We start from the raw sequence: 25395 nt of genomic DNA, 5'->3' as shown, positions 1-25395 counted from the left end.
TCGTCTGGTATGAGGAGGAACAGTATTGCTCAGAACTGGAAGCCGTGGGAGTGGAGTCAGACGTAGGGTGCCAGAGATGATACTCATGGCAACATGTAACTGCGTATCCATCAGTTTGGTGTGTGACAATTGACTCCAAACTGGTGCACAGTACTACGTAACCGAATATGAGGTGGCAAGAGCTGACGTCTGCAAAGTTGGAGCACAAACACACCATGACAAACCTGCCAGTTTGCTAAGAAGATTATTACGTGTCTTAACTTTAGCTGCTGTCTTCTTCAGGTGGGCATGGTAACTCAGTGTGCAGTCTAAGGTCATACCTAGATAGACCGTTCTACTTCATGCTTCACCTTCTGACCATTCAGATAAACATTCAACTCTCGGGTTGCACTGGTGTGATGAAGATGGAACAAACTGGAGACTGTTTTTATGATGCTTGGCTAGAGGCACCAAGTCTTACAATAGTCAGCTAACTTTGTCTTGTCTCGGTTTAAGGTGACATCAAGCTCGTGAAATGTCTGGATCAGGGTACTGCAACAGATCCCGTCTGCATTAATGAACTTCCGTCACTCCGTTGTTGGCCAGTCATTGATGTAAAAGTTAAATAGGGCTGGAGAAAGCACAGAGCCCTGGGGTAACCCATTGCTCTGTCATCTCCAAGCACTTGTCTTCTCCCCCATATGGACTCTGAACTGCCTATCGTGGGAACAGTTCATTGACGCCTGTTACCCAAGGTAGCAGGACCCGTGATACTTTCACAAACAGGCAGTGGATCAGCGTCCTCGTCACACCACCCACCAGTACCTGACAGCAGTCAGGGAAGCTAATGCTCCAATCAGCGAGCCGAATTCTGCAAGCACCAGCTCAACGAATCCCAGCACTATTGTCACCAAGAAATCCAACATGCAGCCGGTGACTTCTGTGTCGTTGGTCCAGCTCTATGCGTGTTACAACTTAATGTGGAGGGTTTGTTGGTTGCCAAGCATGATTTACTTGGCATTCTTGCTCATCAACATATTATCAACATCATTTGCTTGCAAGAGACACACGTAGCAACTGCCGAAGCCAGGCGTTACAGTATCAGAAGTACAGCCGAGCCACATACATTCAATCCGATATTGCAAATGCCATTCAGCTGATGTCTGCTGAATTCTGAGACACCATCCAGGTTGGTGGTTTCTGGCTGGCAAATATTTAGAAGCCTCTAAGAGTCAGCTGGAACCAAAAGGTTCTACCAAGCCTGCCACACCCAGCTGTCTACATCGGAGATTTCAACAGCCATCACACAAACTTGGAGGGGAAAAGAAAACTCTCTCCACACATTCAGTCCTTGGTCTCTCCAACTACCAGTGAAGAAGCTAGTTGTGGTTATGTATTTTGTTATATAAATCCCAGTCTATAAAGAACTGGATGCAGTTCACTTCAGAAACCCCATTAAAGAGCTGACAGATAGTAATGACTTTTAGTCGTTACTGACCTAGCCCTAAAGGGTTAAAGAAGTTTGTTTCATAAATTCCAAATTCACACGAATGTGAAAAGAGAAATGCAAACATTAGAAGAACTGGAAGGCTCAGGAGACTGGTAAAAGGTTCATAGAAACTTTCAGCTCTAAGGTTGCCAGCTCTAATCCACTAAGGTCAGTAACAAGTGAAAGTGTTAACATCTGATGGCGAACCAGCGGGATGGATAAAAATCGATGTTTTTTAAAAAAAAATTAAAAAATTGGACTTTTTATTAAAATCAGATTATTTTATTTAAATCGGATTTTTATAGGTTTTTTCCTCAAAAATAATTTTATCTGAAGATAGTTTTAATTAAGATGCATTATAACTGAAAGATATCTCATCATGGAATAGGGATTATAAATTCTAATTCTATAATATGAGGCAATATATTCATGTAATGTTTAAGAAAAATTTGATAAGTGAATTCCAGTAGTTCATGGATTAGGGACCCAATCTTATGCGGTTCCAGGGGCTTCTGTATAGATTATTTAGGTTAATCTTTCTGTCTACCCAATGGGACTCAGTGCTCAGTGTAGAAGATACCATCAGAGATGCTTAGTTTTGCAGTTCTCAGACTGTGGATTTGTGTCTCCAAGATAACATGCTTTTAAATATATAATGTTTTAAAATAAAAGTTTTAAAATAAATATATAATATAATATATAGAGGTGAGAAATAGTTAAATAAAACAATTTAAATGTCTGTCTGGTGATGTTCTCTTCCTAATGCAGCATGGCAAGAAAATCCTCCAAATATTAATGATTAACCTGTTGAACTGGAGATAGTTCACCTCCCAATGACTTCATAAATATCTGCTTCAATTACCTTTGGTAAATGAAATAACCGAACAATCGTTCATTTTCTGATATAGCTGTAAAACTAATCTGACAAGTTTTCAAAATAAATCACTTTAAAAATGTATAGTGTGTACCTTTTAAAAATGAAACCTACATCTGTCTCTGAATTTTGAAGAATATGTATTAATGTTATAACAACCAACAAGAATGCACTTTTATGTAGAAATCCATGATTAAATTGTCTTCCTGACTAGTGATTTAAAGAATTATTAGCCCAGTCTACATCACAAAAACCATCACCGCAATTGACATCCTGTATTAACAGTCTCAACAGAGACTCCAAAGACTGACCCCTTCCCCCCCAGGACTGGTCAGGCCCCCCACAAGACTGGTCAGGGTTGTTGCATGGTAGTGTTGGGAAGTGTGCTATGCCATTTCCATGGGTAAAAGAGGACATTTGACTCCCCAGGGTTGTCAGTCAGCACTGAATTTGCACACACACACTCATTTTAAATTTTGTTAATATATTTTAAATGTACACTAACAGAAGCCAAGAAATCCAGTGTTAATGCAGACACTCTACTCGATCCTCTGAGTTTCTGGACTTTTTCATACATTTCATTTTTAAGTGTAGTTTTTTTATACTGAATTTCATATAAACTTTTGTCACAGTATCAACCTACCTTAAATATAAGTAGTGGGCAGTTCGTTTAGACTGTGTGTCCTTGTGTTTTATTACTCATTACCTATTAGTCTTCTACAAATGTTCCGCCTTTCTTTAGTTTTGGCAAGCTGCTAAGAACACCATTTCCTTCCTTTCATTCTGGTGAAGTCCAATTGTTGTTTGCTTATACTACATTAGCGTTTCCCAGAATTTAGCCTGGAGTTTTTATACACTGGGGAGCCTCCTGTGTGTTTAGATTATAAAACATTTTTATAATAGAACTCTGATAGTACCATGCTTTCAGATAATGCTGTCAAACTGGATTTCAGTATTGGTTTGTCTGTCACTCTCTGCAGTATTCTGTTATGCAGATGTTAGTGAATAATCATTTTGTCCCCTCAGAAGCTATATTCTCAAGTTGTTCCCCACCTCCCCAAACTTAGAGCACTTTTTCCTCTTCTAGAGTACTGTACAATGCCTTACTTTATTTCCTTTTCCTTTTGTTAGGTATATGTCGGTCTATTGGTGTAAGCAATTTTCTCATTAATCATTTGGAGCAACTTAAGGAAGATTGTAAGATAACCCCACATGTTAATCAGGTGAGTATGTATGCAATACATTTAAGACATCTGTTTTAGAGTAAACCCCATCACCCAAAAAACGTTAATTCTCCAGTCCCTTTCAGCAAATCCAAATGTCAAAATTAATGTTAGACCAGAAAAAAAAAAAAAGAAAAAAACACAACTTTAAAATAATTTTCCCACATGGTCAGCTGTCTTCTTACCAGACCTGTTTGTGACTGATGTTGTGGCCAATGGCTCGATTTTAGATGATGATAGTTTGCAAATAAACAACGTTCAACTAAATACTGAGTATCAAATCACCATCATAGCAACAAGATACTTGAGGATGTACTGGCACATTTATGTACTGCTTTTTAAAAAGTAGAGACCTAACTCCCTTAGGCAATACTGAAAATCCTGATGACAGTATACAGTTTGTTACATTTTAAAGATTCTTTTGGTTTGAAACTCTTTACTCTTTCTACTGGTATTCCCCAGTATGGGCTAGATTCTGCTGTCCTTCCTCATGTTGTGCAAGACTTTATTCCATATGTACTCGCATTCATTTCAATGCACTACAAAGGTGAATAAGGGTGGCAGAATTTGGTCCTTAACAACTAAGAAATATGTAAAACCAGTTGTGGTGGGGCAGCTGCCCCACACAGGTAGCACAGAGTTGAGAGGGGGCAAAGCCCCTCTGCATATTGCAGTCTGAGGTATATATGGGGAATGGACTCTCTGGACCCATCGGGACAGGAGCTGTCTATGAAGCCCCAGTATCCCCTCCCCGTGACAGTATGGCTTATACAAAAACCATGCTGACTTTGCGTTCCCTGGTGATTTAACTAATAGCAATGGTGGAGGATTTCATTCAGCTGCAAGCTCCTTTATTAAATCCCTGCCAGGTTTCCACACACAAATCCAAGGGCTCAGTAAAGAGCAGTGCCAGAGAACAGCAGGACTTGCTCCATCAACATATGATTGGTAGTCTTCGCCTGAGAAAGCTCTAGGACTAGAATAGCAGGGGTGTTGCAGGTCAGGAAATAGGAGTTATTAGTAGAGGAGAAGCTTGCACAGTGGTCATTCCCTGTGCCTCCTCTAGCCAAAGCTTATTTGTCCCTCACTGTCAGTAGCACCAAAAAATCATCCATAAATGTTTGAAAAAAAAAATGCTTAGGGCTGAATTAAAAAAAAAAATTGTAAAGAAATTACCTGCTCTAGCCAGCCATGCAGCTGAATATCACGAATTCCCAGAACTCAGCTCATGACGTCTGGGATTCTCTAATCAATGGATGATACGGTGTTCATTGTCTCCAGAAGAAAGGCAACATTAGCTCTGTATCCAGTTCATCAAGTTGGTGGGTGACATACCAGCATACCATACTTGTTCTAAATATTTGTGAAATAACCTTGAACTGTGTAACTCTGAAGCCTTAAAAGACCAAAGGACAGGTTCTGCTTGCAGTTTTATTGATCTAAATGTGGACTACATCATCTGAAGCCAGTAGCTATTCCAGATTTACTCTGGTGTAACTGGGAGTAGAATTTGGTCCTGAATTAGAAAATTAGTCACTTTTTTATTTAATTTCTCGTAACATATTGATCACACTTACCCAGTAGGAATCTAACTTAAATATCCAATTCCTACTTTTATTTAATTTTACTACAGTGTTATTAATTAAATAATGCATCCTTAGAATACTGCATCTGAAGGTTTTATCATTTCACTGACTAGGAATACTTTTTGTGAGACACTGCTCTAGAGTTAATAAGTGTTTAATAACTAGTATAAAATCATTCCTGCCCCTCAAGTGATCACTTATTGCCTCTCTAAATGTTTTTAGTGTAGTGCTGTCTGGTAAGTAACAAAAATGGTAGATATGCTGTGGATTGTGTTAAACAGTATTTTGCAAGGAACTGCTGGCTCATTCTTTTTCTTGTCACATTCTGTGTAACAAACAATGGAAGTATTTTTCTAGTCTGTTCAGGTGTAAGCCAACGAATAAAACAGTGACCTGAACACTGGCCATATAAATATAAACATTAAATACAAAAGCCACTCAAAGGTTAAGAAACATCAAAGATTGAAGAAATGGATGCGTCTGTTGTTTGAACCTTGTCCACAGTCCACACAGTAATTTAGATCATAGCATTTTTAGGCTGACTCAGCCCAGCCTTCAAGGGGCAGGGTTTTTCTTAGCATGTATTGAACAAATGCCAGCCTATTGTTGTCTGAAAGACAACATGTACTAAAGATGAGAAACAGGAAATGTTCATTTGTCCTTCTTATGGTGGAGGAATTTTTCCAGATTCCACATGTTGATGTAATTGTTCTAAACAATATTTTTTCTGAAAATACGGAAGAGCTAGATCATTGGAACAACAGTGACGGCTGTTTGATTTGAAGTCATGTCACATGATTATATAGTGGCTGTGTAAGGAAAACTACACTCAATTTGATATGAATGCACAGGGAGGCGTTTTTAGTTTGGTTTGGTTTTTTTACAATTCACTAGTTGTGAAATGTTTTTCAAAATAACATTTGTTGTAGAATCATAGGACTGGAAGGGACCTTGAGAGGTCATCTAGTTCCCCTGTACTCATGGCAGGACTAAGTATTATCTAGACCATCCCTGACACGTATTTGTTTAACCCTGCTCTTAAAAATCTCCAACAATGGAGATTCCACAACCTCCCATGGCAATTTATTCCAGTGCTTAACCACCCTGACAGTTAGGAAGTTTTTCCTAATGTGAAACCTAAACCTCCCTTGCTGCAATTTAAGCCCATTGCTTCTTATGATGTTATCCTTAGATGTTAAGGACAACAATTTTTCTCCCTCCTCTTTGTAACAATCTTTTATGTATTTGAAACATATAGTCTTCCCTTCTCCAGACTAAATAAACCCATTTTTTAAAAAATCTTCCCTCATAGATCATGATTTCTAGACCTTTAATTATTTTTCTTGCTCTTCTCTGGATTTTCTCCAGAATTGTCCACATCTTTCCTGAAATGTGGCACCCTGAACTGGACACAATACTCCATTTTAGGCCTAATCAGCACAGAGTAGAACGGAAGAATTACATTTTGTCTTGCTTACAACAGTCCTGCTAATGCATCCCAGAATGATGTTTGCTTTTTTTGCAACAGTGTTACACTGTTGACTCATATTTAGCTTGTGATCCACCAGGACCCCCAGATTCCTTTCTGCAATCCTCCTTCCCAGTGAATCATTTCCCATTTTGTATGTGTGCAGCTGATTGTTCCTTCCTAAGTGGAATACTTTGCATTTGTCCTTATTGAATTTCATCCTATCTACTTCAGACCATTTCTCCAGTTTTCCAGATCATTTTGAATTTTAATCCTATCCTCCAAAGCACTTGCAACCCCACCCATCTTGGTATCATCTGCAAGGTTTATAAGTGTATTCTCTATGCCATTATCCAAATCATTTATGAAGATATTGATCAGAACTGGACCCAGGACCAATCCCTACAGGACCCCACTCAATATGTCCTTCCAGCTTGATTGTGAACCACTGTTCCTTGACTTTAGCAAAGCTTTTGACACGGTCTCTCACAGTATTCTTGCCAGCAAGTTAAAGAAGTATGGGCTGGATGAATAGACTATAAGGTGGATAGAAAGTTGGCTAGATTGTTGGGCTCAGCGGCTAGTGATCAATGGCTCCATGTCTAGTTGGCAGCCCGTATCAAGTGGAGTGCTTCAAGGGTCGGTCCTCGGGCCAGTTTTGTTCAATATCTTCATAAATGATCTGGAGGATGGTGTGGATTGCACCCTCAGCAAGTTTGCAGATGACACTAAACTGGGAGGAGAGGTAGATAGCTGGAGGGTAGGGATAGGATACAGAGGGCCCTAGACAAATTAGAGGATTGGGCCAAAAGAAATCTGATGAGGTTCAAGAAGGACAAGTGCAGAGTCCTGCACTTAGGATGGAAGAATCCCATGGACTGCTACAGACTAGGGACCGAATGGCTCGGCAGCAGTTCTGCAGAAAAGGACGTAGGGGTTACAGTGGACGAGAAGCTGGATATGAGTCAACAGTGGGCCCTTTTTGCCAAGAAGGACAGTGGCATTTTGGGATGTATAAGTAGGGGCATTGCCAGTAGATGGTGGTACGTGATCGTTCCCATCTATTCGACATTGGTGAGGCCTCATCTGGAGTATTGTGTCCAGTTTTGGGCCCCACACTACAAGAAGGATGTGGAAAAATTGGAAAACGTCCAGCGGAGGGCAACAAAAATGATTAGGGGACTGGAACACATGAGTTATGAGGAGAGTCTGAGGGAACTGGGATTGTTTAGTCTATGGAAGAGAAGAATGAGAGGGGATTTGATAGCTGCTTTCAACTACCTGAAAGGAGGTTCCAGAGAGGATTGATCTAGACTGTTCTCAGTGGTAGCTGATGACAGAACAAGGAGTAATGGTCTCAAGTTGCAGTGGGGGAGGTTTAGGTTGGATATTAGGAAAAACTTTTTCACTAGGAGGGTGGTGAAACACTGGAATGCGTTACCTAGGGAGGTGGTGGAATCTCCTTCCTTAGATATTTTTAAGGTCAGGCTTGACAAAGCCCTGGCTGGGATGATTTAGTTGGTCCTGCTTTGAGCAGGGGGTTGGACTAGATGACCTCCTGAGGTCCCTTCCAACCCTGATATTCTATGATTCTATTATAACTACTCTCTGGGAATGGTTTTCCAACCAGTTATCCACCCACCTTACAGTAGCTCCATCTCATCTAGGATATATTTCCCTAGTTTGTTTATGAGAAGGTCAGGCAAGACAGTATCAAAAGCCTTACTAAAGTCAAGATATACCACATCTAGTGGTGCCCCCTATCCACAAGGCTTGTTACCTTGTCAGAGAAAGCTATTAGATTGGTTTTACACTATTTGTTCTTGACAAATCCATGCTGACTGTTATCACCTTATTATCTTCTAGGTGTTTGCAAATTGATTGCTTAATTATTTGCTCCATTATCTTTCCAGGTAGTGAAGTTAAGCTGATTGGTCTGTAATTCCTTGGGTTGTCCTTATTTCCCTTTTTAGAGATGGGCACTCTATTGCCCTTTTCCAGTCCTCTGGAATCTCTCCTGTCTTCCATGACTTTTCAAAGATGAACTTTATAGGGATGAACCTTCAAATGTTCAATTTGGCTAGGAGGGCAGCAAAATGTTTGATTGTTTATCCAAGGGTTTCTTCTCTTTCCTTAACCCTTCATCCTCCCCTTCCTTTATACCACTGTGTCTCAGCTACTTCCTCTCTTCACCAGCCACTTACGGGTTATTGGCAATCTTTATCCCCAGGCTGGGCACCCTGAAAACCTAGTCTCAGCACTTCTCCTTGTTATCCAGCACCTTCTCTCTCTGACACCTCATTAACATATAATATAGGATTTTCCTATGCACCAGCAATTTCAGTGCTCATTGCATTTACTCTGATGTTCCAAGCCGTGGTGCTAGGTATTCACTTTTGTTCAGAGACTTCTGTGCTCCCCTCAGTTGTGTGTCATCACAAAGAGGATTAAAAGTGTGGAAATGAGGCAAGGAGGTGGAATGGGGGAAAGCAAAAGGGGCTTTAAGTCACATACGCCTAGATCTGGGGCTCTTCCCTTCTGTGTTACCATTTGTACGCCTCCTGTGCAATATCAGTTCCATGTGAACAGGTGTGCAACTCCAGTTGCAGCATGGGGAAGCAGCTGCTTTACATGGCATGGTCACAAGGGAAAGGGCCTTAATATATTCAAGAAAATTGCTGTGTAAGTTAATGTAGTGGGTTTGTGCATTAATGCCCTCTTACTGTCTTCTAAAGATGATGGAAGGCTATATATACATTTTATACAGCAGTACTGTGGTTCCACTTATGGTCATTCTATTATATTTTTAAAAAAAGAAAGGTCAATCATATTTTACTATCAAAGAGAAAACTGTCTTTTAAATATATTCTAATCAAAGTTTTTACTTAGATTTTCTGCTTACTTATCAAAGGTTGAATATCACCCTTTCCAAAGGCCCCAAGAGCTGGTGGATTATTGTAGAAGTAGAAACATTGTTTTTGAAGGCTACTGCCCATTAGCCAAAGGCGAAGCTCTTACTCATCCTAATATAATTCAGCTGGCAAAGAAATATGGCAAAACTCCTGCACAGATCTGTATACGCTGGAGCATACAGGTAAGAGAGGGCAGCAAGATAATGGTGCCTACTCAGAGAGGTAACTGTAAAGGAATAGTTCTGTTCAGATAATATATTTGTTGTGCATCAAACCAAAATATATACAGAAAATTGTGATTTTTACCTCTGATCTTCTGCTGCTGTGGTCCCATGAACTAAGTGCTTATATTGGGTAGTGGGAATGTACTAGGCTGTCCATGACAGTATCTTTACCATGGAAATAATCTTTGGTTTCAGCAAAATAAAAGGAAATACAAATGAAAAGAGTTATTTTTCCAATATAAATGCTACAGTCAGTGAGTTTAATCATTCTCTTCCTTTCTCTCAACATATAGCACTAACCAGTGAATATGAATTAATGTTTGATACTGAACAGAAAACCGTGTGAAGTGTGTTAGAATTGTATATAGTGTATGTAACTGTGATTATAAATAGTGCTGCACAGAAATTCCAGTGAAGTTGTGTAGTAGAATCAAAACCTGAGAAGGAAATTTAGGTTCAACTATTGCTCCAAGAGATGTTTTGAAAAGTGATTCTGTTTTTGTTTTAAATAACTTTTATTTTTAATTATGAAAATGATTACATTTTTCAGAATGGGATTGTCACTATTCCAAAATCTACAAAAATAGAAAGGATACGGGAAAACTGTGAGGTAAGATCTGGTTTACTGGCTTCGTATGACTAATGCCCAAATTATTTTAGATAAAATGTTTCGGGTCTGACTCTTTACTGTGCTATACCAATCTTATGCCAGTGCAATTCCATTAAAATCAGTTCAACTACTGCAACATAAAATTGTTGTAAGACAGTGGAAAAATCAGCTCTCTGATGTGCACAAATGTAAGAAATCAATTGGAAGACATAATTACGTATAAAACACATTGTCTGATGACCCACTGCATCTAAACAATTTGATCAAGGAATAACAATAAAGTTTTGAGTTTTGTTTTCATTATTATTATTTATTTGTATTTATTATTAGGTTTATGGTAGCACCCAGAGGCTCCAACCAGGATCAGTGCCCCATTGTGCTAGGCACATAGGAAGACAGTGGGCGGATTTCACTGTAGTACTGAGACCCACCTTTGAGCAGTGCCAATGGGGCTGCAAAGGCTATCTTAGGGATATCCCAGGTTCAGGAAACCGTGTGTGTGGAAGCTGCAGAGCTGGCATAGCTGCCTCCCTCCCACCCCCACCCTCCCAATCCTTCTGCAGGAGGTCCCAGCACGGAGCAGGTGGTGTTGGAACCAAAGGGGGACTGACATCATCTCAGCTTGTGACATTCAGTGTTTGTTTTATACAGAATTCTGTCTTGTAATTGATTCTTCCTTTTCCTTCATGTCAGTGTTTCAACACGTAAATTGTGGGCTGAAGTCCTTCCATCTATCCTCCCCCAGGAACCATTTTTAATAATATGCGTCAGCTGGTGCTTTACAAAAGCTAGAAGTTTTCAGAAATAATTTTTAGCCTTGCTCCTAAAGATCTCTCTGGCAGAGACTGGTTAGCAGAAAAGAGGATGAACGTTACCAGAGCAAGGGAATCAATTCCCCTTCAGTCACAACACTGGGTATGTGTACATATAAATTAGTCACATGCACCACTTTGTCACATTTAACTTTCTATTAAGTAATTTTTAAATGTAATTGACTACATCTGTCTTGCTTTTGTTTTTCTTATTTTTTTGTCTCTTCATTCACTCCACATTTTGGCCCAGCCCCCCCAACCATGATTGATCCGCGTTCTGCACAGTGGAATGAGAAAGAAGCAAAGACAGCCTTAAGCCAGCAGTACATATCTTCAGTCCTAGGGTGGGTCCCCTGTTTAAGTTTAAGTAGGCTGAGGACTGAGTTTATGGCTACAAGGGATCATTCCAGCAGCCAGAGATTGCAGGATGAGGGAGGAGTTTGCCTGGCAGCAGCTTATTCCACTGTGTCTTACGGAGCTCTGGTGAGCACTGAGTGGGCCATAGGGGAAGTCCAGCTCTGAAGCAATGACACACTTTGATAGTAGATCACAATGTATATCCTCCTCCCCAAGAGCACTGACAGGATATACGTACTTTGGAATCCGTGTAAAGCTTTTGGTTTGCTGGCTTGACTGAAGCACCAGTACTTTTTAGAGACTCTCTGTGGGGAGGTGCTGCGACTCCCTGGACCTAGTGTCCGTATGTGACAGAGAAGTGATGAACTTCAGCTTGCAGAGGGATAGCAATCAGGTTATTCACTTATCTTTCCTGATGGCCATATGGAGTGCTGTCACAAGCAGCTTTCATGTTACCTTTTTGTTATCTTCCTGCCCCTTCTGGGGAATAGTGGAGCAAAGTTTAAATGTAAATAGCAGTCACAAGAAAGGGGAAAGGGCCTAAGAAAGCTTCTCAGCCCCACTTTACTAGAGTTCTATTCCTGTGAAACAGAAAAGGAATCGTTCTGAGGGCAGAGGAAATATAAAAGCCTGCTACAAAATTAAATCTGGGTTTCAATAATAGGAAGTGTCCAGCTTTGTCTCTGTATCCATTACATTAACCACATATGCATTCCCATAGGTGTTTGATTTTATACTAGCAGAAGATGATGTTGCAATTATAAATGGAATGCATGATGGGCAGCATGTTTCCTGGGACCCAAGCTCTATTGTGTAAATTGCAAGGTTTGAGCTTTTTTTCTTGCGTCAGTGATCAGCCATCCACACACTTCAATTTAAATTTGTAGTCTCATAGTAGAACGTAATTGTTATCTTGATGGCTATCAGTAGTTATAACTGATTTAAAATCTGTAACATACAAAAGGAACATTTTCTTATGATAATATTGTCAAACAGATGTGAAAAATTTCAGTCTAAAATATTGCTCTATTGGTAAATTGCATATGATTTATATTGTACTTTAGTGTTTTGTGCTCTTTGGACCTGATCTGAAGTTCATGGAAAGTCTCCCACTGATTTCATTAGGCTTTGAACTGGACCATTTATACAGAAAATATTAGGCTACACCTCTTCTTTAGAAATTAAAGGAAAGTGGTATTAATAGAAACACATGATTCAGTGCAAAATGACTTGTCAGGTGACTTTTCAGGTGACATGTTAGGCAGATGGTTAGAAGTGTGAAGGAGAGAATGCTGGGTGAGAGTTAAAAAAACAAGCTGTATTATTATTTGTTATTACAGTAGTGCCTAGGAGCCCCAGTCATGGATCGGGACTCCTCACTGTGCTAACACAGAACAAAAGAGACAGTCCCAGCCCCGGAGAATTTACAATCTAAGAAATGGTGTGGAAACAGAATTAGAAAACAGAACAAAAAATGTACAAGTTAAACTACTCCTGAGGCAGATCTACTGTGGAAATCTTAGTCATGTGAGGGAGAGCAATGAAGGAATCACCAATGCCAGGCATAGACTCCTATAGGAAATAGGGATATCCCTATTGACACCGTTGCAAATATAGGGTTTGATCCTGCTGTCCTTATTCATGTGAGTGTCCATTCAGTAGTTTTATCTGTGTGCATATAGCAAGAAAGATTCAACTCACAATGAAATTAAATAAAAAATGTACATACACACTCTCCAGCCATTACACAAAAGGTACATCACATCACCTTATTTTCACGCCCCTTGAGCCAATTCTCTATGGCTCACTTCTGCACTGGCTTGAACATCCTTAGGGTCAATCAGGCTGGTGCACAGCTATGTGTGGGGATCAAGAGATCAGGATACCTCATAACACATGGTCCAGATTTGGCCCATAATATTTAAAGCACAGCCGCAATCATTGTCAATAAACAGCAAAAATGCATATGTCTGTTTCTTTCATTTGCTTTTTTTAGTAACTGAAATTTGACACAGGAGTTTGTTTTGTTTGTTTGTAACCAGCTAATCCACTTAGCAGAAACAGGACAGATCTAATATCTGCCTAATTTCTCTTTTCTTATTCATACTGCAGTCATGAGTGTTTTGTGCAGCAAGAATTAGTTTAATTTTCTCTTTGGTGCAGTCATTCAGGAAATCTCATTCACAGCACATACTGTTCCTTTGATTTTTTTGCTAAAAATGTGTACATACCGTTTACAGATATATTTTGGGAAATATATTTGCAAGCTCTTATAAACAGAGCATTCAGCATATAATCACGTTGGTCTGATATTTTAGGAGTTCCTGTGTCTAGAAAGGTATGGAAAATCTGACTATGATTTACATTGTGTTTAGACTTCCTGAGGCAGTTTTCCCACTGCCATTCAGTTTTAGTTATATCATGAAACAAAGCTCCTTGGTTTTTATCAAGAACCAACTTATAGCAAAGCATGTGTTCTGGCCATGCATTGTTGTTTGTCCTTAAAGTTTAGTTTCTACACAGCTAATTGAAATATAGACACAGTTTTCTTCTTGGTTATAGCTCCTTCAGAACTATTGGCTAGTTCTGCAAACATTCAAGAGAAAAATATGCCGAGGCCTATCTCCGAAAGTACAATATCATTTGCCAGAATTTTAAAGTAAAGCTTACTGGGCCAAATGCTGCCCTCACTTACACCCGTACAGCTCTGTGTTCAAAGAAAGATTTTGAACCTTCCTAACAACGATTAAAGGCCAACTTTTCAAAAGTAGCCTCTAATTTGGCTGCCTCGGTTTCTAGATGCCCAACTTTAGATGCTTAGGAGCCTGATTTTCAGAGTTACTGAGATCTGCAAAGTAGGCTCTAGGCACATAAAATTTAGACATCCAAAATGAGAAGCCATTTTTTTTTTTAATTTGGGCCTATTAGTCATCTTCTAAGGAGGACAGGAATGAATTCAGTGGCAAAGTGAGCATGGGAGAGTTCTCTGAAAGAAAGCACAAATAAATATTTCTGCCAGTGAGCATCAACTAATGCACCTCTGAAAAGTCATTTTATAGAACAATAAGTTAGTATAATGGAATTCATTAAAGAGTATTCAAATTAAGCAATAAAACAAAACATATTGTGCACTAATAAGCTGTTAATGCATTTATTGGGCCTCATATGCATTGAGAGACATAAGAGAACCACCCAAGTGAACCAATACCTCCTATTGCAAGGCTTTGCTTATTGTCACTGGGGAATATTTCAGAAACTACAGGAAATAGTTTGGAGTTTTACCAGTAGTTACTTTGAAAAAACAACCATCATGCCAAAATATTGCCTCTTTTTTCAAGCATAGTGATGCATAGGAAAAAAAAATGTGCCAGATATAGAAGTCTTTGCTTAGTTACATTACTCGAGCAAAACTCCCATTGATGGAGTTTGTCAGAGTAAGGACCGAGGGAGCTTACTGGTGAACAGTTCTAGTTAGGCCAGAACAGGACCTATTTTTTGCTCTCATTCCCAGTGGTTTGTCTCACTGTTCTGAGCAGCTAGAACTAAGCCATGATTTCATTGTAGTGTCCTCTCCAGGCCCATTACAAGCTGCAGTGATCACTTCAGAGGCAAGCTTTCTTCCTGCTTCCTTGCTGTAGCTCACTATTCACTCTTCTGAGGCTATTGTACATCTGACATAGCCTCTACTTCTGCTCAAATCTGGGGTCAAGCAAGAGAGTCCACCATCAGCTCTCTCCCTGCCTCCAATAGCGATACCCAAATGCTTAGGTGGGTAGTGGAAAGAAGTTCCCCAGGACATGGGGACACATCATAGGACAAGGCAAGTAACAAAAATTAAGATTACTATCCCTGAAAGAGTTAGAGGGGGGATTTCTTTGTGAATCTAAATACATTTTGTGACAGTCTCACTGTTTCCCTGTAGGGATACAAATAGTCAGTTTACTTCTGGTTGAGTGGGTTTTATCACAGCTGAAAGGAACAGAAATGTTTTTTACACCCCCAAACATTGAAGAGGGGGAGGAGGGTTGATCTCAGGTGTAGTACTTGAAACTGCTTTTAATTGATTTTTTTAAATGGACTAGATATCAAGGGTATGCCCATTTAATCAGCTGAACTAGTCACTGGACATTTTATTTCTACTGAGTGGCTTGAATAGTATTTAATACCAGCTAATGATAAAATCATGCCTTCTAAATTTACAGGCTGGTTTATGTACAAAATGAAATCTCTTTTTGCTTGCAAGGAACATGTTCACAAGGCTTGGGTGTCAATTATCAGATAGAAATAGTATGTATGGGAAAGGCTCATTGCTAGCCCACTTCCTTTTAAGGAACAGTTACTGAAAGTAACTATTTTACTTGGTAATTCTTATTTCTCTAACTATCCTTACACCTGGTTGTCATGGGTGTAAGGATTTTTTTGGTTTTTGCCTGATCATTTTAAAGTCAAGTGCACAGTACTTTGAGCTAATGTAGGTTTCATAATGCTGTTACAAAGTTGACATGTTATCTTCCTTGCAGGCATGATGTGATATGTAGTTTTGCACGTTGTGCCATCACTAATCACCACCCATTGTTTCCTTTCGGAAGCACTAATTCCCGCAGTATCATAAGAATGGAATCCTGTTATCTCCTAGCTGCTGGGAATATAATGCATGTTACCACTGTAGCTTTCTTTCCCTTGTGAATTGTTTTCTCAAGCTTAATACTAAAATATTTAGTTTTATTTAAGAGCATTGGGGAAAATTCTCTTTGTCTCTTTTGGCTTCAGTCATGTTGGACCATGAAAGAATTGGGTTCATTGGTTTCATATTTTACATTTTTGACTTTACAACTAACTTTATGCTGTTTAAAAAGGGAACTCTTGTCATTTTCTGCGCTTCTTTCAGCCTTTCTTGAATCAGAACTCTATATAGATGTATTTACACCAATATCCTAATATTCTTACAGTGTTCTTATTTCTTTAAAGTATTGTCCAACTAATCAGAAATGGTGGGGAAGGAAAAGAGGGCAAATGAGCTGTTAGTTTAAAGGCATCACTTGGCATTGCTTTCAAGATATGAGTAACTGTGTTTTGTGCTAGAAGCAGGTGTACTCCGACTCAATTACCAAGAAAACAAGCAGCACTAAAGGTATGAAAACTGAAAGCCAACTCCACTTCTTGTTTCCTCTTATTACAACGCCCAAGAGGGCAGCAGTAGAGGATGCTTTTGCAGATTTTCTCAAAATGCATGTATATGCACACACACATTCAGAGTTATGGTGTGCCTCTTTGATAAAGGATAAATGTCAAGGCTGAAATACACAAAAAGAATGGATGGAATGCAGTAAGACCAACTGTCTCCAAAGAGTAAACGCTTTCACCTTCATACAGACATACATTAAGGCTTAGAAAATTGTTGCACATGGTCACTGTAGTCCCCAGCCATGCCAATAGGAGCTGAAATAAAGATGAGGGCAGCACTTGTTATCCAATATTATGTATTGTGACAAAGTTCCTCCTCTACCTTGGTGGGTCTTGTGCTTATTGGCAGATTTTCTCGCCTTGGAGCTTCACGACAGCCCTTAGTTTGGCCGTTTTCATGAACCCACAGTACAGGGCAACTCCTCCTGTGTCTGACCAGGAGTTGGGAGGTTTGGGGGAACCCAGGACCGCCCTCTACTCCGGGTTCCAGCCCAGGGCCCTGTGGAATGCAGCTGTCTAGAGTGCCTCCTGGAACAGCTGTGCGACACCTACAACTCCCTGGGCTACTTCCCCATGCCTTCCTCCCAACACATTCTTTATCCTCACCATAAGACCTTCCTCCTGGTGTCTGATAATGCTTGTACTTCTCAGTCCTCCAACAGTATGCGTTCTCACTCTCAGCTCCTAGCACCTCTTGCTCCCCGCTCCTTACACATGCACCACAAACTGAAGTGAGCTCCTTTTTAAACCCAGGTGCCCTGATTAGCCTGCCTTAATTGGTTCTAGCAGCTTCTTGATTGGCTGCAGGTGTTCTAATCAGCTTGTCTGTCTTAATTGTCTCCAGAAGGTTCCTGATTGTTCTGGAACCTTCCCTGTTGGGAAACGGAACGTCTTTTGCTTGCTCCTCAGCTATCTGCTTTCTGTTCTTTTCTAAAGCCCCCTGGCCCGGATTTTTCTTACTTTTTGCACCTGCCTTAGTCCCCCCCCGACCGGGCCAGACGCTTTTTTTGTTTTTTCTTGATTCTTTGTTTTTTTTTTTCCCGTCTACGTCCTTCGCCAGCACCCGCCGCCCCCCACGCCTGCTTTCGGGCGCAGCTACTTGCCTCAGCTGAGCCCCCGGAGGAGGGGGGGGAAGATTGCTGATTTTGCTGTCCGGAGGGGGGAGTGAAAACCCCCAGACCCAGCCGTTTTGCCAGCAGCTCGGACCTTACAACATTCTTAACATGCCGGAAGCCTTGGAACACAGCCAACACAGCCGGAGAAGAAGATTCAGCAGACAGACGAAATAATATAAATCATCGTGAGAGGGCCGTAAGACTGAGTAATTTTCTGAATTACACTCTCGTGGGGGGGAGTTTGACTGTGATTACTCGCGTTTGTGGTGGCACAGGGGGTGTGGCGTGAAGACCCCCACCCCCGATCCATCGGTGCCCCCACCCCCCCCCATCGTTATTACAACTGTCACGGCCCCCCGCCGTCTGTCCCTGCTGGCAACCTGCCATCTCCCTTCGGATCCAGCTGTTCGCTTTGGACTTTGCCTTCCGGACCGGACAGAACAGCCGACCAACCGAGACTCTTTGGACAAACGTGTGTGGGTCTGCACCCGCCCCCCCCCCCCCCGGATTGCTTATCCCACAGCTTGCCCCTATTACTGGACCCCGATTTTGTTTCCCTCCCCTCCCCCAGTTTAACCCCCTCAGTATTTCCCCCCTCCCTGCCCGCAGCCTAGCGGAAGGAGGGGCTACCTCGTCTTCTCCCCTCCCCCCTCCTCCTTCCGGTGTCTTCCTGTCTCTCCCTGCTTACAATGGCGGGGAACGAGAGGGGCGAGACTGCTTCAATAAACCTAGTTGTCCCTCCCCCACCACCACCCCTGCCCGATCCCCAAGGTCCCCCCCCTACCACTATTGTTAAGATATTTGCCACCCCCCCTGCTGGGGCACCGGTAGCAGGAAGCACCAGGGTGATCGCTGCTGCTGCTGCACCCACTGCCCCCCCCAGATTCTAGGAAATTCCCCCCGGTTCGCCGGAAGGGCCAGGGCGGGTGGAAGGGAAAGGGCCCCGCTAAAACCACTGAGCCCTCCCTGGCAGGGGCTGCCCCCACCGCTGTGGCCTCGTCATCAACCGTGGCGCCCCTCCCTGCATTTCCCTCCACCAGCTCTGCGATTGTCCCTCCCCCGGCCCCCAGGACGTATGCCCGGGCAGCAGCGGACTCCCCCCTGCCTGCCGCCTCGTCATCTCGCCCCCCCCCCGCCTCCGCCACCATCACCAGCGGCCGAGGCCCTTTCCCCGCCTTGACCAGGAAGCACGGCGTCCGTTGCCTCCTGGTGCCCGCCTCGCCCCACGTGGAGACCTACGTGCAGGCGTTGGCGAAGGTGGTAGGACCCACGGCTATTGTGGCGGCCTCCAAGATGTATGGGAAGGTCGTTTTCTTCTTAGCCTCGGAGGATGCCGCCCAGGAGGCGGTAGAGAGGGGCCTGACGGTGGGAGGAGTGTTTGTCCCCCTAGAACCGTTAGAAGATTTGGGCGTTCGCCTCGTCCTTACCTCCGTTCCTCCCTTCCTACCCAATGCTGCCCTGTTACCCGCTCTTTCCACCCTGGGGAAACTTGTTTCTGTCATCAGCCCTCTCCCGTTGGGCTGCAAGGACCCCACCCTCCGTCACATTTTTTCGTTCCGCCGGCAAGTGCAGCTTCTACCACCGGCAGGGGCGCGTGACGAAGAGGCGCTTGAGGGGTCCTTTCTAGTCCCCTACCAGGGAGCCCGCTATCGGGTCTTTTATTCTACCGGAGAGGCCCGGTGTTACCTCTGCCGTTCAGCGGGGCATGTCCGCAGAGACTGCCCTTTGGCCCGGGGGGGAAGGGCACCCGACACCCCCGGGACCCGGCAGGACATCGGCCCCGTCGCTGCCGACGCCCCTGGCTGCCCAGCACCTGAAACCAACCCTCCTCCTACTCGACCCACCGCTGCTCCCGTCCGGGCCCAAGAGATACCTTCCCTACAACGCCCGGGCGAGCAAGGGAGTTTCACCCTTGCTAGTACCACTCCAACAGAGCCCATGGAGGAGGGTGTAGCAAGGATATCATCGGGTATAGGAGAGGGCCCTCCCCGAGGAGAAACCCCCGCCCCTCATGTTGCCTCACCGCTGCCTCCCCGAACCCCTAAACCATCGCCTCCGCCCCCCGACACGACCCCTGCTAACCAGCCCCCAGATGACGCTATGGAGGGCTGGACCTTAGTCCAGGGGAAGCGAGGCAAGCGGAAGGCTCGAGCTCCGCTGCATCCACCCGACGCGGAAGCCCCCCGGAAGACCAGGAAAGGAGGCACTGCTATCGAGCCTCCCGCCACGGCCACGAGCGAGATCCATCCGCTGGTGTCGGGAGAGGAAGACGGACTGGCATCGGAGGGTAGAATCCCCCCTCTACGGGAGACCCTCCCCTCCGAGACTTCTGAGGACCCCCCTGCTGCCTGGACATTACCCGAACCCCTCGCGGACCCCGGGGCGACCGTCGAGGCGGGCCCTAGAGGAGAGGCCCCCGGGGTGGCAGGAGTTGGCCTCTCCCCCGTGTACGCGGAGATTGAGGCCCTAGATTTGACCCCGGTCACCCAGGGAGGGGATGATCTGCTGCCGGCTGGCCTTGAGCTGGGCAGCCTTACCCCAGCCTCCCTTTCCCCATGCTCCCTCCCCCTAATTGCCTTCCCGGGTGAGCACCCTGCAGAAGGCGGTCCACCACCTGATGCCATGGCCGCTAAGACCACCATGGAGCCAGCGCCTAGTATTATTGGGAGCCCCCTCCCTTACCCCTTAATCCTTGACTCTGCTCAGGAAGCACTTTCCTTTAGCTGCCTGCCTCCTGCACCCCAGAGCCTTACCCCTGCCCCTGCCCCCACCCCTGCCCAAGTTCCCTCCTCCTGCAATGTTAATGCCGCCCCTGGGGTTATTTCCTTTCCGCCTTTTGCAGATTCCCCCCAGGGAGCAGTCTTTGCACTTTCTAGCCGCGACCCATTAGGAGTGGCAATTTTTCCCCTGCCATCCCCCTCCACCCCAAGGCGTGAAATGAATTTAATAACTCCAGCCTGTCAGACGCCCCGTCGGTGGTCCGCACCCTGTTTACCCGCCTTAGCGGACCACGAGGCTGTATTAAGAAGCCCATCAGGGAACACCTCGGGAATTGTAACCCCACCCCCCCATGAGCTGCGGCATGCGCTACGGAAGTTCCTAGAGCACACCCGTGGCGCCCGCGATAGGGCACAGCTGGCTCTTCAGCTATGGGGGGACTTTGATCAACTCCTCCAGGCCACAAGGGCCCTTATAAAGGAGGGCAGGGGGCAAGGAAGGCGCGGTGCTGCGGCCTACGAGCGAGCCCGCAGCTTCCGACGCGATCTACTCACCCACGGGATGGGTCACGGGTTGCTGGGCAACCCGCCGGGGGCCCTGAACACCCCCGCCGATACGAGGCCCCCACCCCCCCAGCCCTCCGCATGACGCCTCTTATTATTGCGACCCTGAATACCAGGGGCTGTAGGATGGCTCTCCGCAGGTCCCAGGTGCTCTCTTACCTTCGGGAGGGGAGGTACTCTGTAGTTTTCCTGCAGGAGACCCATACGGACCCGGCCGCCGAGGACAGGTGGCGGCTGGAGTGGGGAGACGGGGTATACTTTAGCCACTTCGCGACCTGGCAAGCTGGAGTGGCGACCCTGTTCTCCCCCGACCTACGGCCTGAGGTGCTAGGGGTCAACGAGGCCGTGCCGGGCCACCTGTTGCACCTTCGAGTCCGTATGGAAGGGCTTGTTGTTAATCTTGTTAATATTTATGCCCCGCAAATGAGCTCCAGGAGGCCACAATTTTATCAGCAGGTGTCCGACTTTCTCGGCACCCTGGATTCGCACGAGTGCCTGGTCCTGGGAGGGGACTTTAACACCACCCTCGAGGAACGGGACCGCTCAGGGGCCGAACCGAGTCCGGCCGCTGCGAATATTCTCCAAGGGATAGTTGACCATCACTCCCTAGTGGACGTCTGGCGTGACCATCACCCAGATGACACCTCCACGTTCACCTTTGTCCGGGTGGAGGCCCATCGGTCACACCACTCTCGTTTGGACCGTATTTATTTATCCCGTTTCCATCTTTCACAGGCCCACTCCTCCACCATTCGGCTGGCCCCATTCTCCGATCATCATTTAGTCACCGTAACGGTCTCCCTTCGTGCAGAGAGACCGGGGCCGGCCTATTGGCACTTTAATAACAGCCTGTTGGAGGACGAGAGCTTTGTGATGTCCTTCCGGGAGTTTTGGCTGGCCTGGCGAGAGCAGTGGCGTGCCTTTCCCTCGGTGCGGCGATGGTGGGATCTCGGGAAGGTGCGCGCCAAGCTCTTCTGCCGTGACTACACTCGGGGCACCAGCCGACGGCGAAATGCGGCGATCGAGCAGTTGGAACGGGAGGTCTTAGAGATGGAGAGGCGCCTGGCCGCCGATCCCGAGGACCCGTCCCTCTGCGGAGCGTGCCGGGAGAAGCGGGAGGAGCTCCGGGCCCTTGAGGACCACCGGGCCCGAGGTGCCTTCGTTCGGTCCCGCATCCGCCTCCTTCGGGAGATGGACCGCGGCTCCCGCTTCTTCTATGCCCTGGAGAAAACGAGGGGGGCCAAGAAACACGTCACCTGCCTTCTTGCGGAAGACGGCACCCCCCTCACGGATCCGGAGGAGATGTGTGGGAGGGCCCGTGACTTCTACACAAGCCTTTTCTCCCCGGACCCGACCGATCCTGACGCTTGCGAGGTGCTCTGGGAGGAACTCCCCACGGTCAGCATGGGCGACCGAGACCGACTAGAGTTGCCTCTCACCCTGGCCGAGTTCTCGGAAGCCCTCCGCCGCATGCCCACCAATAAATCTCCGGGCATGGACGGGCTGACCGTGGAGTTTTACCGCGCGTTCTGGGACATTCTCGGCCCAGACCTAGTCACCGTCTGGGCTGAGTCCTTGCAGAGCGGGGTCCTCCCTCTGTCATGCAGGCGAGCGGTGCTCGCTTTGCTGCCGAAGAAGGGGGACCTCCGCGATCTACGAAACTGGCGTCCCGTCTCACTCCTTAGCACGGATTACAAAATCGTAGCGAAAGCAATCTCGCTGCGGCTAGGGTCCGTGATGGCGGACGTGGTCCACCCAGACCAGACCTATACTGTCCCGGGTCGCAGCATTTTCGACAACCTCTTTCTAGTCCGAGACCTTTTGGAACTCGGGCGGAGAGATGGTCTATCGTTCGCCCTCCTGTCTCTTGATCAGGAGAAGGCGTTCGATAGAGTAGACCATGGGTACCTCCTGGGCACTCTGCAGGCGTTTGGATTTGGACCTCAGTTTGTGAGTTTTCTCCAGGTGCTGTATGCCTCCGCGGAGTGTTTGGTTAGGCTCAACTGGACCCTGACTGAACCGGTCAGCTTCGGGCGAGGAGTGCGGCAGGGGTGCCCCCTCTCGGGCCAGTTGTACGCTCTGGCGATCGAGCCTTTCCTCTGTCTCCTCCGCAGGAGGATGACAGGGTTGGTGCTGCGGGAGCCGGAGCTGCTGCTGGTCCTGTCGGCGTACGCCGATGACGTACTCCTCGTGGTCCAGGACCCGGGCGACTTGGCGCGAGTGGAGGCATGCCAAGCCATCTATTCGGCAGCCTCCTCCGCCCGAGTCAACTGGGTCAAGAGCTCTGGCTTGGCGGTGGGGAATTGGCGGCAGGTAAGCTCCCTCCCATCCGCACTTCAGACCATCCGGTGGAGTGCGGGTCCACTGCTCTATCTCGGCGTTTACCTTTCCGCCACGCATCCTTCCCCGCCGGAGAACTGGCAAAATTTAGAGGGCGGGGTGATAGAGCGGATCCGGAGATGGACGAGGCTCCTCCGATGTCTCTCCCTCCGAGGGAGAGCACTGGTGCTTAACCAACTAGTCCTGTCCACGCTCTGGTACCGGCTCAACACCCTGGCCCCGGCCCCGGGTTTCCTGACCCACCTCCGGAGATTAATTTTAGAATTAAATTAAATTTAGAGTTCTTCTGGTCAGGAATGCACTGGGCCCCTGTTGGAGTTCTTCATCTACCCCTGAAGGAAGGAGGGCAGGGCCTGAAGTGTCTGTACACTCAGGTCCGCGTTTTCCGCCTCCAGGCCCTGCAGAGGCTCTTTTATAGTGCAAGTAGTTCGGCGTGGAGCATACTGGCGCATGCCTTCCTGCGCCGTTTTCAAGGGCTTCGCTACGACCGGCAGCTCTTTTACCTTTCTCCGAGGGGTTTTCCGCGAGACCTCTCCGGGCTGCCGGTCTTCTACCAGGACCTCCTCCGGACCTGGAAACTGTTTCTAACGACCAGGTCCATGGCGGCCACCGTGGGAGCAGATCTCCTCACGGAGCCCCTGCTACACAACCCCCAGCTCTGTGTGCAGGTGGCGGAGTCCCGCTCGGTGCGCCAGAGGTTGGTCCTGGCGGAAGTCACGAGGGTCGGAGACCTCCTGGACTATGACCGGAGAGACTGGTTGGATCCCCTGACGCTCGCTCGGCGCATGGGGCTCTCCAGCCTCCGTACCCCCCGGCGCGTACTTCAGGAGGTGAAGGCCGCCTTGACCCCCGCTGCTCGGGCTTACGTTAGCCGAGCCTTGTGCGAGGGCGCACCCCGCCCATCCCTTACCCCAGGCCCGCCGGACCTTTCCATCGGGCCCCTACCCCGTAGATCCCAGCAAACCCCTCACCCTTTCACTGCAAGCCAGCTGCACGAACTGCAGCCGGTTAGCTTTCACATTGCACCACGGAAATACTTATATACACTTACACTTCACACCCTTCACGCCCACACCCTGGTGTCCCGCCCCGATACAAAGTGGCGGGATCTCCTGCCACCTTTGGAGGGTGAGCAACCTCGGTGGGCCAGCCTGTATTCCACCTTGGTCCCAAGGCCCGTCGGGGACATCAGTTGGCGGCTCCTTCACGGAGCTGTGAGCACGGGCGTGTTTCTGACACGGTTTACCCCAATTCCGGATACTTGTCCTTTTTGTAATGTGAGGGAAACCCTGGCGCACGTGTATTTAGAGTGTGCCAGATTGCAGCCCCTTTTCCGGCTCCTCACAAATCTTCTGTTACGCTTTTGGCTTCATTTCTCCCCTCACCTTTTTATCTATACACTTCCCATCCGTGGCCCCACAAAGTCGCGGGATCTTCTGGTCAACCTCCTCCTAGCTTTGGCTAAAACAGCCATTTATAAAACCAGAGAGAGGAGGTTGGCCCATGAAATGTCCTGCGATTGTGGGGCCGTTTTCCGATCCTCAGTACATTCACGTATCCGGGCGGAGTTCCTCTGGGCAGCGTCCACCGACTCCCTTGACGCCTTCGAGGAGCGGTGGGCGCTGTCTGGGGTTCTCTGCTCGGTGACCCCGTCCGGTTCCCTCCGTCTGACCCTTTGATTGAGGGGAAGAGCGAGAGACACCAGCCCCAGCCGTTGCTGCTGTGGATACCATCCTTTCTGTCATCTAGGAGGGGTCCTATAATACGTGGGTGTCTACCCCCCCCACCCCTAAACCGCCCACCCCGCAGCCGTGCCCATCTTACCGGGCACTCTCAGGAGAGGGAGGATCGGTGACACTGGGCGCGGCACTGGGTAACTCGAGGGGGTGGAAGACCACGAGTGTCGAGGAAGCCCCCCCGCTCTAGGCCACCAGGTAACTC

At 46.4% G+C, this 25395-nt stretch overlaps 1 protein-coding gene across 1 annotated transcript in view; it reads left to right on the top strand.

Moving 5' to 3' along the window:
- Positions 1–25395, top strand: part of LOC144269525 (putative oxidoreductase ZK1290.5) — an 81960-nt gene that overhangs the window by 49323 nt on the left and 7242 nt on the right. Inside the window, 3 exon segments of the mRNA XM_077825280.1 lie at positions 3474–3565; positions 9531–9713; positions 10306–10365. Of these exon segments, the coding sequence (XP_077681406.1) occupies positions 3474–3565; positions 9531–9713; positions 10306–10365 (335 nt within the window).

The sequence above is a fragment of the Eretmochelys imbricata genome, chromosome 8 (assembly GCF_965152235.1).
Source record: "Eretmochelys imbricata isolate rEreImb1 chromosome 8, rEreImb1.hap1, whole genome shotgun sequence".
NCBI classification, from domain to species: Eukaryota; Metazoa; Chordata; order Testudines; family Cheloniidae; genus Eretmochelys; species Eretmochelys imbricata.
The sequence above is the reverse complement of the archived record's forward strand: the minus strand, read 5'-3'. Positions and strand labels throughout refer to the sequence as shown.